Source organism: Macaca thibetana, chromosome 9, assembly GCF_024542745.1.
Source record: "Macaca thibetana thibetana isolate TM-01 chromosome 9, ASM2454274v1, whole genome shotgun sequence".
NCBI lineage: Eukaryota > Metazoa > Chordata > Mammalia > Primates > Cercopithecidae > Macaca > Macaca thibetana.
In genome coordinates this window covers 3,056,796-3,071,972 of record NC_065586.1, presented here as the reverse complement: position 1 = coordinate 3,071,972, position 15,177 = coordinate 3,056,796, and the positions used below count along the sequence as shown (strand labels likewise).

Below are 15,177 nucleotides of genomic sequence, written 5' to 3'. Positions count from 1 at the left end.
ACTGCCTGAGATGCTCACTGTGCCCCAAGGTCCTGTGTCTAAGTGTGTGGCACGCTCTCGGGGCACTTCAGAAGGTGGAAATGGAACATGGGGGAGGTCAGCCCAGCAGACACCAGGAGTGCTGTCTGTGGGGACTGAGTTAAAGCGGGAACCTGGCACAGCCCTCCCTGGGAGTCGTGGAATCGTGCACTCGTGTACTTGCTTGGCACAGTGTAGCACTGTGAAGCCGCTTCACTGATGGCCATCAGGGCGGGGGACACACCTGGGTCTTAGGATCTTCCGCATAGGCTGTGGCTCAGTGGAGGGGTCCGCTGTAAAGGTGCTGCCTCCCTCATTGATGAATGGACTGTCAGGCCCAGGAAGTGTCTTTCTAAGCACCACTGTAATTTGTGTGATTTATGTGATTGTGTAAGTCTTTTGTTGAAATTAGTGAAAATGAAGCAATAGCAAACGAGTATAGGGCCAGGTGTGGTGACTCATGCCAGGAATCCCAGCACTTTGGGAGGCCAAGGTGGGAGGATCACTTGAGGTCAGGAGTTTGAGACAGCCTGGGCAACATGGCAAAACCTCGTCTCTACCAAAAAAAAAAAAAAAAGTCACGAGGCTAGGGCAGGAGGATCACTTGAGCCCAGGAGGCAGAGGCTGCAGTGAGCTGAGATGGTGCCACTGTACTCCAGCCTGGGTGACAGAGCCAGGCCGTGTCTGAAAACAAAAAAGATAAGTATAAAGATCACTAAATGTCAGTCCAACAAGAAGTGGTTTGAAAGCTCTGAAAACAAGTCGAATCTATTTAATGTAAACTTTGGAGGGGTGGAGGAGAAGCTTCTTGAGCAAACCACCACTCCCCAGCAGAATGTTCAGTAATTGAAAGTGAGAATTAGGAAAAGGGCTTCCCACTAAGGAAGTTATTAGTGCATCTAAATCTGGTCAGCCTGGAAATAGGAGATACTTTGCAAACCATAGTGCTCCTGTATTCCTCACACTTGGCACGGACGACTAATTCTGGATGTAAGATAATAACATAGGAGATAAGTTGCATCAATCCTTTTAATTATGGCCCCGAATATTCCTTTTTCTTGTTTCTTTTTTAGGTTTAGAATTACGGACTCAACAAAGCAAACCTCAAGATGCCTCTTGCCTGCCGGCGTTGAAAGTGTCAGATATTGAGCCCACCGTACCTGTCACACAGTTGGACGTGGTCCTGGCAGGTCACTGTGAACACTACGCTTTTTCCGGGTCTCGGGGTCCTTGGGGAAATTAAATACCGCTCCTCACAGAAGCACTAGAATCACGTCTTGGAGGTTTTCCCTCAAACACTTGAGCAGCCCTGTGCGTTCATAGTCTTGCTCCATACGTGTCTTCTGCCTTGTTCCTAACTCTCAGTGGTGATAGACGCGTTCACTCAGTAAGAGCCTATGTGTGTGTTCCTGAGAGGGGTTTGATAGGGTGCTCTGATTTCCTGCTTCTAGAATCAAATGAGGATTTGGGTTATGCTGTGACTGTATTAAGTGCAGTTTAAAAAATAGAGGCATCCTCAGAGCCCTTTGTCCCAACTGTTTCCCCTGCCATCAGCACGGAGGAAGCAGAGGGAGGAGATCCCCCGGAAAGGTGGGTGTTGAGTTGAAAGGGAGTTGGAGGCCAAGTTTATCCCCCTTCTGTGTCCTGGCATTTCATTCCGTGACACGTTTTGTTCCATGTCATGTTTCGTTCCGTGGCACCTTTCGTTCCGTGGTACTTTTTGTTCCATGGTCTGTCGCTGCTTTTGAGTTCTTGGGGTGCCTCCTCTCTCTCGCTCCCGGCGGGTAGCTGAAGAGGCCCTCACCTGGGACGGTGTTGATGCTGAGCTTACCAGCAGGTGTGGCCGGACGTGACTGAGCTGAGGGCAGCATGGCTGTCACTTGCACCTCGAGGACGGGGATGGGATTTCACCCTGGGCATCCCTGAGTCCTGTGAAGCGTCTCCAGCCCGCCTTTTGTCTTCTAACAGCGCTTGTCGTGTTTGTATCCTGTTTATTTTCGTGTGTGTGCACGCGCATGTGAGTGGAAATCGAGGCTGACATCTCTCTGATCTGTTAACCCTGGCAGTTTTTGTCTGTGAATCTCATTAAGTGTTTGCTAAGAGTGAGAATAAATCAGTCATCCTTCCATGCCTTGGTCCCTCCGCTGGTCTAGGGCGCTCTGCTAGGTAGGAACCTACGTACGAAGCTGAATGCCCAGCCCTCCCCTCAAGAGGTCAGGAAGAGTGGGTGGGGAACACCAGGAGCCTTGTTTGGGGCCCTGGGGCAGCCTTCTGTTGTGGGGCCAGAGGGTGGCAGGGCCTGTTGGGGAAGATGAGCAGCGCTGAGGACGGGTGTGATGTGGGCCCGGGGTTCTTGGGGGCACCTGGTCGGAGTTCTCTCTGGTTGACGGGGAGAGGTTGGGTAACTGGAACTTGCAGTCGTGGTTCCGTCCTTCCTTTCCCTTTCCTTGGAGAGCGCGGGTTGCTTTACTATTGAAGACACCAGTTTTTTATCATGAAAATACAGTAGAGAAGTTTATATAAACTCTAGTATAAGTTTTAAATCTCCATGCTTGAAAAGCAATAAATAGCGTTTTTTAAATATTATAAGTGGTTTAAATTTTACTGGCAACAATAAAAATGAAATCCTTTTTGTTTTTCTAGCCGGAGATATCCCTGTTCAGTACTGCGCCCAGCCCACCAATGGCATGGTGTATTTCCGGGCCTTCTCCAGCCTGAACACACTCCCCGAGGAGCTGAGGCCCTATGTGCCCCTCTTCTGCAGCGTCCTCACCAAGTACGATCGCAACACACCCTTGTGTGTCTTACTAACATCTGCTTTGTGTGCATAACTGTGTTGTTCTAATGCATCAGTAGGAATTACCTTCAGTGAATCACAGCTTACAATGTTAGTGTGTAAGTATGGTGTACAATATATTGGTTTAGAATTTTTTATGAAAGTAACATTTTCTTACTATATTACATTGAAATATTTATGAATCTACGGTATAATGTAAGGATATACTTAGAGATCTCTATCTTAGCATATGAATCTGTGAAGCTTTGGAAAGGATTGACGGTTTAATCCGAAAGTGTGAGTAGTTGGATGTGCCTCCTGCCTGCGTTGCTCCTCCTCCGAGCTGACCTGTAGTTGCTGGCGTCCTCCCTAGGTGGGGTGTGCACAGGTCTGGAAACACACACACGAGTACCCACATCAACACTTGACCTTTTGCCCAGCTCTGCGGTGGCCGAGCTTGCAGGACAAGCAGTAGACAGGGCTGTGGGCTCCCGTTCCTATCCAGGATAATAGGGGGACATGGAACCCCGCAGCCAGCTTCAGAGACCGCTGCCCAAGCTGACGTGCAGCTGGGGTCTTCCGTTGGTGGAGGTGACGTTGTCGGCGTGCAGCAGAAAGCTGCTGGCTGTGGCCCTTCTGCACCCTGGCTGAGGGTCCGCTCAGATGGAGAAATGTCTTCATGGGTTTGAAAGCTCCCTGCCTTTTTAAATAGAGCTGCTGCTGTTCATCCTTTTGTAGCCATTTAGAAAACACCTCCTGGTCATTCCCTTGACTCAGTTATTTCTGGCATTAGCAGTGTCACTGTGAATGTTTCTTTCACAAGCGTGAGTGCTGAGAGGAAAATACTTTTCTTAAAAATTTACAAAGTCTTTAGCCTTCGGACTCCCTCGCCCAGGCTACCAGACATTTGAGCAAAGGAAGTATGTATCACAGTGATCTGGGCGAAGAGAGTAGGGAGTCCTCATAAAACATTTATTGAAAAGCTTACAACTGGAAATGCGTATTTTAGAATGTTGTTTTGAGTGCAGACACTGGCCACCCAAGTGTCTTGTGCCTCTGGACACTGACTTCCCAGGCGGGAGAAACTGGGGTCTTCCTGGGGGAGGGGACGCGTGAACTCTAGAGGGCAAAGGTTAGAGCGTGTGCCTGCTTGATGACCTTCGAACTGTGAAGAGGTTGGCAAAGCTGCAGTTATTCAATTAATGGCAGCAACTTGTAATTCAAGATGCATGCTTTTAAAAATGATTCAGTAAGGACTGCCTTGTAATTGGGGCTGTGCTTCTCTGCTGTGTCAGGCTGGGCTGCGGCCTTCTTGACTACCGGAAGCAGGCTCAGCAGATAGAACTGAAGACCGGAGGGATGAGCGCTTCTCCCCACGTGCTCCCCGACGACTCGCACATGGACACCTACGAGCAGGTAGCCGGTTACCGTCAGATGACAGCTGCGGTGGGAAGCTTTTCTCCAGTGTCTGTCACTGTTTGATTCGGCCCTAATTCCTTTCTTCTGTGTTTTCTTTGGTTCAGGGTGTGCTTTTCTCCTCTCTCTGCCTGGATCGAAACCTGCCGGACATGATGCATCTGTGGAGTGAAATATTTAACAAGTAACTTTATTTGCAAGAATTGTCCATTCTTGGGGTGTACTAGAGATCTTCATTTGAAGTACTTTAAAATAGACAATCTTACTTGTGTGTGTTGATTTCCAAGTCTGACTTTTACTTGTAGTTCGTATGGACTTATAAAATTTCTTTGGTCGTTAAAGTAGTCTGCAAACTTATATTTAATCAATTTTCCACGATATTGAAGGGACATGATGAATGGGTCTCCAGGAATTTCTTCTTCTCCTTTTTCCATAGCCCATGCTTTGAAGAAGAGGAGCACTTCAAGGTGCTGGTGAAGATGACCGCCCAGGAGCTCGCCAATGGAATTCCCGACTCTGGACACCTGTACGCTTCCATCAGGGCAGGCCGGACCCTCACGCCCGCAGGGGACCTGCAGGAGACCTTCAGCGGGATGGATCAGGTAAGAAGCTTGGAAGGAACCTCTGTTACTCTGGTTTAGCCACATATTCCAGAGTTACTGATTTCTTTGGGAATACATTAACTTATGTCCCAGAAATGCTAACTTTCTAACTGACCAAATATGGGGAAGAATTGATTGGTTGGTTTTAACTCATCTTCTTCTTTGTACCACCCTGTACCCCAGTTCCAGCCCTCCTCAAGCCACACACTTGCACACATAACCCCTGCCGATGCAGGGTTCTGATGTCACGGGTGCTTGGTTCAGACTGAGTGGGTCTGTCGTGGCCTCTGCCTCTCTGTGAGCGAGCTTCCTCTGGGTCTGTCGTGGCCTCTGCCTCTGTGTGAGCGAGCTTCCTCTGGGTCTGTCGTGGCCTCTGCCTCTCTGAGCGAGCTTCCTCTGGGTCTGTCGTGGCCTCTGCCTCTCTCTGAGCGAGCTTTCTCTGGGTCTGTCGTGGCCTCTGCCTCTCTGAGCGAGCTTCCTCTGGGTCTGTCGTGGCCTCTGCCTCTCTCTGAGCGAGCTTTCTCTGGGTCTGTCGTGGCCTCTGCCTCTCTCTGAGCGAGCTTTCTCTGGGTCTGTCGTGGCCTCTGCCTCTCTCTGAGCGAGCTTTCTCTGGGTCTGTCGTGGCCTCTGCCTCTCTGAGCGAGCTTTCTCTGGGTCTGTCGTGGCCTCTGCCTCTCTCTGAGCGAGCTTTCTCTGGCTCAGGTGCGACTGATGAAGAGGATTGCAGAAATGACAGATATCAAACCCATCCTGAGGAAGCTCCCGCGTATCAAGAAACACCTGTTAAATGGTGATAATATGAGGTGCATTTGTGATTTGTTTCTAAATATTTTATGATTCATTCTATTAAGCATAGTTTTTAGGTATTTTTTACTTGTAGAAACTTCAAGATAGAAAGTGCTTGGTAAAGGTAAAGATTACAGAATTTATTGTAGATGTCAAGTGTTCTAATAAACTAAGAAAGAAATATTTTAAGCTTATTAAAAGTTGTAGGAGATGGGGAAGAAAGCAGGCTAATTTTGTTCTAGAAGTGCAAATAGGTTGAGAGCAGTAGTTATGTTGCTTCCAAAAGCAAATGGTCTGTAACTGAGATATCCGTAAGGGTGAGCTTGCCGAAGGTCAGAGTAAAAGTAGTTTCTTATATAATTCTGTGATGCTTTGAGGAAATATCTGGCAGCTCAGTCCTACACCTGCAGTTGGCCTTATGTGCCCTCAGGTGTGTGAGCATGAATGAAGTTTAAAAATGATTGACAGTTTTATTTTCAGCATCTTATTGTCAGTGACATTGATGTATTTGTCAGTACTTAACAAGAAAATGTTTGCTGAAGTCACTTGTCCTTCTTCACAGAGAGTCCTGATGCCTTTTGCCAGTCATGTCTTGTGAATCCCTGGCAGATTCTACAGGGCGGTCTGTGGGTGGGCAGAGGTGAAGCCTGGCGATCAGGGGCTCCTGGCATTGGGCTCAGGCCGGCCTAGCTTCTGGTGCCAGGTCAGCGCTCACGTTCGCACCTAGGAGGTCCTGGGCAGCTGAGCCACTGGGGCCTTCTGCTTCCTCCTCCATAAAACCTTCCTTTGCAGGTTTATCTTAGGAATAAAAGAATATCTGCAAGGCAGCATACATGCCTGGGATATAGTTAGTATTAATATAATGGTACCTGCTGTTACTTTAACTAGAGTAAGTTTAGGATTTACAGCCAAAAGGAAAAATACACACTCTGTCAATACACTGTAGAGTTCAAGTAGATTTCATATGATAGTAGTATTTGCAATTCTGTAGAATTTGGGCGAGTTCTGTTTTCATGTAACTTTGAGAGCATGGTAATTTTTTGCACTTTATAATGTTCTGCTTTAACAACCAGTTCACATTTTCAAATGGATGACTTCTGGACAGTAGTGTTGAAAGCTGTCAGTGTTTTGATAGCGTAGTTCCGAAGGCATGGTTAGCAGATCTTAATAGTCTCTGTATTTTCTTTGCTCTTCGGAAGAACAGGAGTTTAGGGTCTCAGGCTCTACCTCTGGACGGCTTCATTAGCTGCCACGTTGAACTGTGCGGAAATCTCTTGATAACCTGAAGCACTGCAGAGCAGGGAGGCAGCTGTGGTATTTCCACATTTGGCTGCTGTTTGTTTTAACACTTTGAACATTATTTTCTATAAAACCAACATCATTGAGTTATTATACAAAATGTGATGAATTACTAAAACTGTTTTTTCTAACAATGGTTTTATGTATACGTAATTTTTAAAACAGGTGTTCAGTGAATGCGACTCCTCAGCAGATGTCTCAGACAGAAAAAGTGGTCGAAGACTTCCTGAGAAGCATCAGTCGGAGTAAGAAGGAACGGAGGCCTGTGCGCCCACACACGGTCGAGGTATGCGCTGATGGTGGTGCTGGCGCCTGGTGAGCGCCTGGCAGGTGCCAGGAGCAGCTGTCATGTTTTACACGTATTAACTCAATTCTCAGAATAGTCCAGCGTGTCGGGGTTCATATCCCCCGTTACGCAGATGAAGAAACTCAGGTTCAGGAGGATTAAATATGTTGTCCAGTGTTGGCCCAGTTTAGTGAGTTCAGACTCTGTGGTGTGGCCTTAGATGCTGCACTCACTTCTGTGCCTTGCAGTGAGTAGTCTGATAGGAAAACAGACTTCGCCTGGGATATGCTGGCATAAGAATGGCCCAAAACCATGGCCTCAAGAAGGCTGCTTTACTGCTGTTTCTATGACTCCCGAATCCATGGATTTGACATAGAACAGTGATGTTGGTGATAACTAATTTAGTAAATTTGATTAACTTACAAAGAGAACTGTAGTCTAGTTCATGGATGTCAGTAGAGAAGCCATGCTCCTCAGTGGACGAGGTTGGCGCTCACGTCTTCTCCTTTGGTGTCTGCGTATCCCTGGTTCAGTTCTGGGTGTGGTGTCTCTGTTGGCCTCTGGGAGTGGAGCCCATGGCAGGTGGCCTCCTGCTGCTCTAGGCCCCTCTGCCTGCAGCCCTTTCACTTTACGTGTCCTCTTGATTTCACAGATTAATGACGAGAAAGTGCAGAAAGAAAGCTTAAAATATTTTCTTTGTACTGTATAACAAGGCTACCTTTTCCTTGACTGTCTGAAAATTTATTTTAAAATTTTCTTAATTTCTTTTATTCACTTTCTTTTTTTAGTTTTTGTTATTTTGAGACAGGGTCTCACTCTGACACCCAGGCTGGAGTGCAGTGGTGCCATTACAACTAGCTGCAGCCGTGACCTGGGCACAAGTGATCCTCCAGTCTCAGCCTCGCAAGTAGCTGGGGCTATAGGTGTGCACCACTGTGCCCAGCTAATTTTTAAAAATTTTTTGTTGAGATGGGGGCTTACTACATTGCCCAGGCTGGTCTCAAACTCCTGGACTCAAGCAGTCCTCCCACCTTAGCCTCCAAAGTGCTGGCATTCTAGGCATGAGCCACTGTGCCCAGCCTATTTTTATTTTCTGTCCTTTTTTTTTTTAAGCGTTTATTATTTAAAACACTTAAACAAGTCTGCCCTAACACTTGTTATATTAGCTCTGTGAATTGTATAAACTCTGCTCCTTCTTTTTTTTTTTTTTTTTTTTTTTGGAGACAGAGTCTTGCTCTGTCACCCAGGCTAGAGTGCAGTGGCCGGATCTCAGCTCACTGCAAGCTCCGCCCCCCGGGTTTATGCCATTCTCCTGCCTCAGCCTCCTGAGTAGCCGGGACTACAGGTGCCTGCCACCTCGCCCGGCTAATTTTTTGTATGTTTAGGAGAGACGGGGTTTCACTGTGTTAGCCAGGGTGGTCTCGATCTCCTGACCTCGTGATCCTCCCGCCTCGGCCTCCCAAAGTGCTGGGATTACAGGCGTGAGCCACTGTGCCCGGCCCACTGTTCCTTCTTACATATTTCAAGTGAGTTCTGAATTTTTGTCTTTTCTCTTGGAAACTTGATTTTCAGAAACCTGTGCCCAGCAGCTCTGGTGGAGATGCCCACGTTCTCCACAGCTCCCAGATCATTAGGAAGCTGGTCATGGTAAGAACCACAGCCCATCTGGGTTCCCAGCAGGCGGGTGCTTCCCTCCACGGCTGTGTCTGCCGCTGATGGTGAACGTTCCTCCGTCCGCCTGTCCGTGGGGCTGGCGTGTCCCTAGACTTGCGAGTTCAGTGCGTCCTTGGTCACTGCCACCCTGAGCCTTTTCTCTCTCAGACAGTGCTGAGTGAAGGCCCTGGTGGGAGTGTGTCCTCCTGTGCCGAGGAGGTGCGGGCCCTGGTACGGGGTGCGTCTTCCCTGTGCCCAGGAAGAGGGCTACTGCTCCGTGCGGTCTCCTCCCGGGCAACTCACCCTCCTTTGAACGTAGCTCCTGAGCCAAGTCGACTCCAGTGGGGCAGCCTGACAGATCCTTTCCCCCACTCAGCCTGGTGCTGATGCTGTTTGGTTTGGTTCCTTGTGGAGTCAAGTGATTTAACATATTCCTATGGTATAACATATGAAACATAAATATATAACTATGATACAAGTGGTATAGAATGAAATGTTTTTAATTGAACAGTATACTTTAAAGCATCACGTCAAGATTGGAGGACTTCATGTCCGTTTTACAGTGAGAAATAGTGTGGAGCGACGTAACTGCAGTGCCTTGCTCTTGCGTCCCAGCACCTGGCTGCAGACTGTCACGGAGATGGGACCCCTGAGATGGGTTCAGTCCCAGCGTCGTGGGTGGTGTGTGGCAGCACGGCCGCCTCTGACCACACCTTGTCCCTCAGGAACCCACCTTCAAGCCCTGGCAGATGAAGACTCACTTCCTGATGCCCTTCCCGGTGAATTATGTGGGCGAATGCATCCGAACTGTCCCCTACACGGACCCAGATCATGCCAGGTAGGAGGGTGGAGGTCGGGACCTCTCAGGCCTGAGCCTTATGGAAGCAGCTGGTCAAGCCTGTTCAAGTTCACAGGGCATGTTTTAGCACAGGAAGAGTCTGCACTGACTCTGAGTGTTGGACCTGGGGCTGTGTGAGTCTACGAGCAGCCCTCTTTAAACAGCAGAGTCTTTATGAACAAAGGCCCAGCTTTAGAGCCAGTCATTTTTGTAAACAATTTCTGTTATTGAGTCCTATAAACAAAACAGATATTTATGACCCTAAACACAGACTCCTTTCAAAATGCCCCATGTACTCATCTCATCTCTAGGTAAAAATTGAATGAATTTAGGCTGAGACCTCTGATAAACATGGTAGATTAAGCCTTCGTGAGGACAGATGCATGGAATGACAGCAAAGGTAGATCAAGACACGAAGCCACAAGGGAGAGTGGGAGGTGACCCAGGCAGCCATGGGGGCTGCAGGAGAACCTCATGAGCCAGACTGTGGGTGGGTGGGGGGTGCCTGACCCGGGGCCACAGAGGGACAGGACGGTGGGGAGAAACCAGGTGGTCCTGCAGAGCCCTGCAGATGGCAGGGCTGGAGGCCGCCTCGCAGTCCCTCTGAGGAGTTTGCCTCCCCTGTCTCCCCACCAAGTCAGAAGCTCAGAGAAGGAGGCCCTGGGTTGAGCGGCCGAAGCCACAGCCGAGAGTGAGGGCCAGGCCTGTTCCCAAAGTGGCGTGGGGCGAGGGAGTTTGCAGCCTACGGACTGGCCCTCCAGCCCCTTCTTCCGAAGTGTGGCTGCCCCTCAGCTGTGTTCATCCCATCTGCGGAAACTGGCCAGACCAGGAGGACAGACTCACAGACATGCACCTTTGGGGACCTGTCAGTTGGGTGTGGATGACACAAATCTGTGCATACATGTTATATCCCGGAAATTCACTTCCTGTATCCTTGTCCCAGGCAGCTACCCCCATGAGGGACTAAACCAAGGAGGAGACCCCCAGGGTCTGGCTCCAACCTCGCTGGTCCCAACTGACGGCGACCCAGCCACCCGAGTGGTGCTGGGTTTCTCCTGGAGGGCCCACACGAGATGGTCGTGACTTCTCCCAGCACAGCCCCTGGGAACACGCCCACTCCTTCCTTGATTTCCCACCTGGCCTATTTGACCCCCTTCATCTGCTTTGGGAAATGGCACATCTGTGGAAGTGGTGACCCGGGGCTGATCTCGCCATGGGCGTCTTTAAGGAGCCTGTGTCTTTGCTGCAGACGCTACCATCATTGTCTGCCCTGCCTTCTGTCGGAGGTGGATGTGTTCTAGAATCATCTAGAATGTGATGTCACCGTTCGCAGTGGAAGGCAGAGGAAATCAGCCCCGTTCCTGGAAATGTGCTTTATCGGAGAGTGTGTGTTTTCTTAAGGGATTCCTATACTCAGAGTTTGACTTCTGTTTCCTTTTTTTTCCATATTCTGATGTGAGACATTTAAATGTTCATTTGCACATTTGCCTTTACAATAGAAATAACCTCTTTCTGCTTTACCAGATTCTAAAAATGCCACATATGCATTGGAACAAGTTAAGCAGTGTGGTGCTGGAAGTGTTAGATTCCCTCCCCACCACCTCTCCCTTCGACCCTGTAATCCAAGCCAACTGCTTGAAAATTGTGCTTCCTTGTGCTTTTTAGTTTTTGTTAATTAAAAAGAAAATCTCATGCCTGTAAGCCCAGCACTTTGAAGGCAGGAGGATCACTTGAAGCCAGGTGTTTGAGACCAGCCTGGGCAACAAAGCTAGACCCTGCCTCTACAAAAACTGTAAAAATAGGTGTGGCGGCACGCACCTGTAGGCCCAGCTACTCGGGAGACTGGTGGGAGGATCCCTTGAGCCCAGGAGTTCAAGGCTGCAGTGAGCTGTGATTGCACTAATGCACTCCAGCCTGGGGACACAGTGAGACCCCATCTCTTAAAAAACAAGACCAAAAAATGGGACCATAATTTATACGGCATTATTTTAAAACTTGATTTTATTTTCATTTTCACTTAATCCAATAATTACTTCATTGTCTATATGCTTTTTATCAGCCATGGTGTTTTTAACTTGCATTTTTTACTTGTTCATTTTAGTCTTAAAATCCTTGCACGTTTGATGACTGCTAAATTCTTGCATACGGAAATTCGAGAAAAAGGTGGCGCTTACGGTGGAGGCGCAAAACTCAGCCACAGTGGGATCTTCACCCTTTACTCTTACAGGTGAGCTTTGCTGTAGTTCACACATTGGGACGCACACGGTGTTTCAGTCTCCTACTCATGATTATCTGTCATTTTCTTCTACTGCAGTGAACTTTAGACAAAAGTTGTTCTATGTGCTGCTTTTCACTTCTCGAGCACTTAGCCACACCCAGCAATGTCCTTTCTGGTGCAAGGATTGGGGCCAGCAGCCTAAACGGGAAGCATTTTGCCTTCAGTAAACCCTGGCTTAAGCCAGCATATTTTGGCAGAACACGGTAGTGCCTCCATCCATGGTTTTGCCTTCCACGGTTTATTACCCAGTCACCCTCAGTCTGAAAATATTAAATGGAAAGTTCCAGACATAAACACTTCCGAAGTTTTAAATTGTACACCATTCTTCTAAGCAGTGGGATGAAAGCTGACGCTGTCTACGGTACCTGCCTGTTGGTCACTCAGTAGCCATCTAGGTTATCTGATACACTGTGGATATCCAAGAGCTTCTGTTCACAGAACTCTTGTTTTACTTAGCATAACTTTTATTACAGTATAATTGTTGTATTTTGTTAATATCTTGCTGCACCTAATCTATACACTTTTTCATAGGTATAGGAGAAAAACACAGTATCCATAGTGGCTGTCTGAGGTTGCAGCCCTGCTCTGGGGGGCCTGGAACACAGGCCCCAGGTGAGGGGCTGCGATACAGCCTGAGAACATTCTTAGCTCATTTCAGTTGGAGGTGCCTGATATGGATGCAACTGTTAGCTTTCATAAACATAACACCGTTACTCTAAAACAATAAATTCTTAATTGTCTATAGCTTTGCTGCCCAAGAGAACGTATATTATAACACTTTTTAAGAAGGAGCTGGCCACCCGTGGTGGCAAGTGCCTGTGGTCCTAGCTACAGGAGGCTAAGGCGGGAGGATCCCTTGAGCCTAGGGAGGTTGAAGCTGCAGTCAGCAGATTGTGCCACCACACGCCAGCCTGGGCGACAGAGTGAGAGCCTGGCTCATGGATGCAGAGATAGATTAGGTAGGTAGGCAGGCACGTAGGTAGAGAAGTCGGTAGCCGTTGCCACCCTGCTGAGTTCTCCCCCTTGCTGTGCTGGAAGCCACTCTTCTAGACAAGGATGGGGAAGCAGCTCACAGCCCCCCTGCAGCTCTGAGTCAGGGTGGAGGGAGGGCTGGGCTCTTTCCATTTACACAAAGGGAAGTCTGGATCGGCCCCCTCAGGCTGATTCCTGTACTGCCCTGGGTGTGTCCTTAAGGGAGATTAAAGGAAAACCTTTGCTTGATTTTTCCATGTGAGTCTTCTGTAATTTCCTTGTAATCTTGACCTGCCCCCACCCTCCACATCTTTCCTCTCCTGATGAGGTCACAGAAAGGTGGATTTAAATCATCTGGGGAGGACTTTATGCAGACAGACCCTGTCTAAGAGGGAGAACGTGTTGAAAGTCTTATGTGATGGGATTTAAATTTCCACTGAGAGTAATTGAGCAATTTGTCAGTGGGCTGTTTGGACTAGATCAGATGTAAAATAGAGCTGTTAACCCATAGAAGATGGTGAACTGTTAAGTCACAGGTTTGTCATAAACTTGTCTGTTGGTAAAATGCTTGCCTGTTTATTTCTCTGGGTTTCCTAGGGACCCAAATACAATAGAGACGCTCCAATCTTTTGGGAAGGCTGTTGACTGGGCAAAGTCTGGAAAATTCACACAGCAAGACATCGACGAAGCCAAACTTTCTGTCTTCTCAACCGTAGATGCTCCTGTCGCTCCTTCAGACAAAGGTATTGTGAGTGTAACAGTGAGAATCTCAGTCCACAGCCTCGCAGATGACGTTGCTGTTTTCCGAGTTCCCTCATGTACAGGCAGGAGCACCAGCTTCTGGCGTCTCCGTCCTTGCCTGTGATAGGATTTCCACGTCTGACACCCTAAACATTGGCCTTGGAAACACGCTTCCCGACATCCGGGCGAGAAGAGTGCATCCTGTCATTTCAGTTTTACTGATCTGAGGCCCAGTGGGGCCAACCCACGGCAGTGTCTGGGCTCATTAGGGTGGAAGGACGACGTGGGCATGGCCCAGGCCTGGCCACATTACTCTGTAGAGCCACTTTTGCTCATAGCATTATCAGCCTCACGCAGCCCTGAATGCATCCACGCTGCAGAAGCAGGCCTTGGTAAGAGTCAGCGTGGCTCGTGGGAGCTGGAGGTCAGGGTGTGATCTCTGGGCTGTTAGACATGTCCCTGTGGTTGAAACATGTATGTGAAGTAACAGTGAGATGCACCTGTTCCCGCCGGGACACGAGGGCACAGCCCACTGTGCGAGCTCCTGGGCGGCAGCCCCACCGTGCCTGTGGTTTGTCTTCTAGGAATGGACCACTTCTTGTACGGCCTCTCGGATGAGATGAAGCAGGTCCACAGGGAGCAGCTCTTCGCCGTCAGCCACGACAAGCTCCTGGCCGTGAGCGATAGGTGAGTGGGGAGTTCAGGAGACAGCGCCTGGGATTGGAGGCCTTAACAGCACTGATGCAGAAGCCAGTCCTTGCTGACCTCACCTGCCTTCCTCTCAGGTACCTCGGCACTGGGAAGAGCACGCATGGCCTGGCCATACTTGGACCCGAGAACCCCAAAATCGCCAAGGACCCCTCCTGGATCATCAGATGAGCGGCCCTGGCGCCCCCGACTGCGCAGGAGCCCCTGAGACAACAGGCCTCTAGAGCTGAATATGAAAAGTCAGAAATGCTACTGCTTTTTCCAAGAATATTATGTCATTCTTAAGGTGTTGCCACTGACTGGCAAGTCAATCTTAAGAGCGACCAGGAAGATGTCCATTGAAATAGTCATGCATGAAATGCCAAAGATGCACCACGTAGAATTTTCACTTTCTACTGACAGAAAGGCTTGTTTTACCTCAATTCTAGAATATTTATTTAAGAATCTAAAAATAAAGGGCAACTCTGACTTAACCTCTGCTTGAGTCATTATTTTAAGTAGGCCCATTATTTTAAGGGCCTTTACTAAAAAACAGAAGTGAAATGAAAAGGTACACAAAGGTGTCCCACGCCTGCCTGTGCCGATTCATGAAACTCAATCACACCGAGGCCCTGTGGGAGCGTCCTCCTAACAGACGGAAGTTCAGCGGGGCGGCCGGATGGAAGCAGTCCTGAGAAGCAGGTGGGCTGGGGTGAGTAAGCGCTCGCTTCGTCTTCACAGAGCCAGAAAGGAGAGCCTGCACGCCAGCTCTTCTTGGCCGTTGGACTCCGATTTCCCAAACAGCTTGTTTTTGGGGTCTCCTCT

General features: G+C 48.7%; 1 protein-coding gene across 3 annotated transcripts in view; it reads left to right on the top strand.

The window, feature by feature from the left end:
* LOC126963269 (presequence protease, mitochondrial) overlaps positions 1 to 14,846 on the top strand; it is a 36,522-nt gene extending 21,676 nt beyond the window's left edge. For all 3 annotated transcript variants that reach the window (XM_050805456.1, XM_050805455.1, XM_050805458.1), the window contains 13 exons: positions 1,092 to 1,208; positions 2,662 to 2,794; positions 4,090 to 4,210; positions 4,318 to 4,394; positions 4,647 to 4,812; positions 5,515 to 5,615; positions 7,063 to 7,183; positions 8,756 to 8,830; positions 9,562 to 9,674; positions 11,776 to 11,901; positions 13,522 to 13,667; positions 14,250 to 14,352; positions 14,451 to 14,846. In XM_050805456.1, coding sequence (XP_050661413.1) covers positions 1,092 to 1,208; positions 2,662 to 2,794; positions 4,090 to 4,210; positions 4,318 to 4,394; positions 4,647 to 4,812; positions 5,515 to 5,615; positions 7,063 to 7,183; positions 8,756 to 8,830; positions 9,562 to 9,674; positions 11,776 to 11,901; positions 13,522 to 13,667; positions 14,250 to 14,352; positions 14,451 to 14,544 — 1,493 coding nt within the window. In that variant the 3' untranslated portion in view covers positions 14,545 to 14,846. The remainder of the gene's footprint in view (positions 1 to 1,091; positions 1,209 to 2,661; positions 2,795 to 4,089; positions 4,211 to 4,317; positions 4,395 to 4,646; positions 4,813 to 5,514; positions 5,616 to 7,062; positions 7,184 to 8,755; positions 8,831 to 9,561; positions 9,675 to 11,775; positions 11,902 to 13,521; positions 13,668 to 14,249; positions 14,353 to 14,450) is intronic.
* Positions 14,847 to 15,177: the final 331 nt, after the last annotated feature.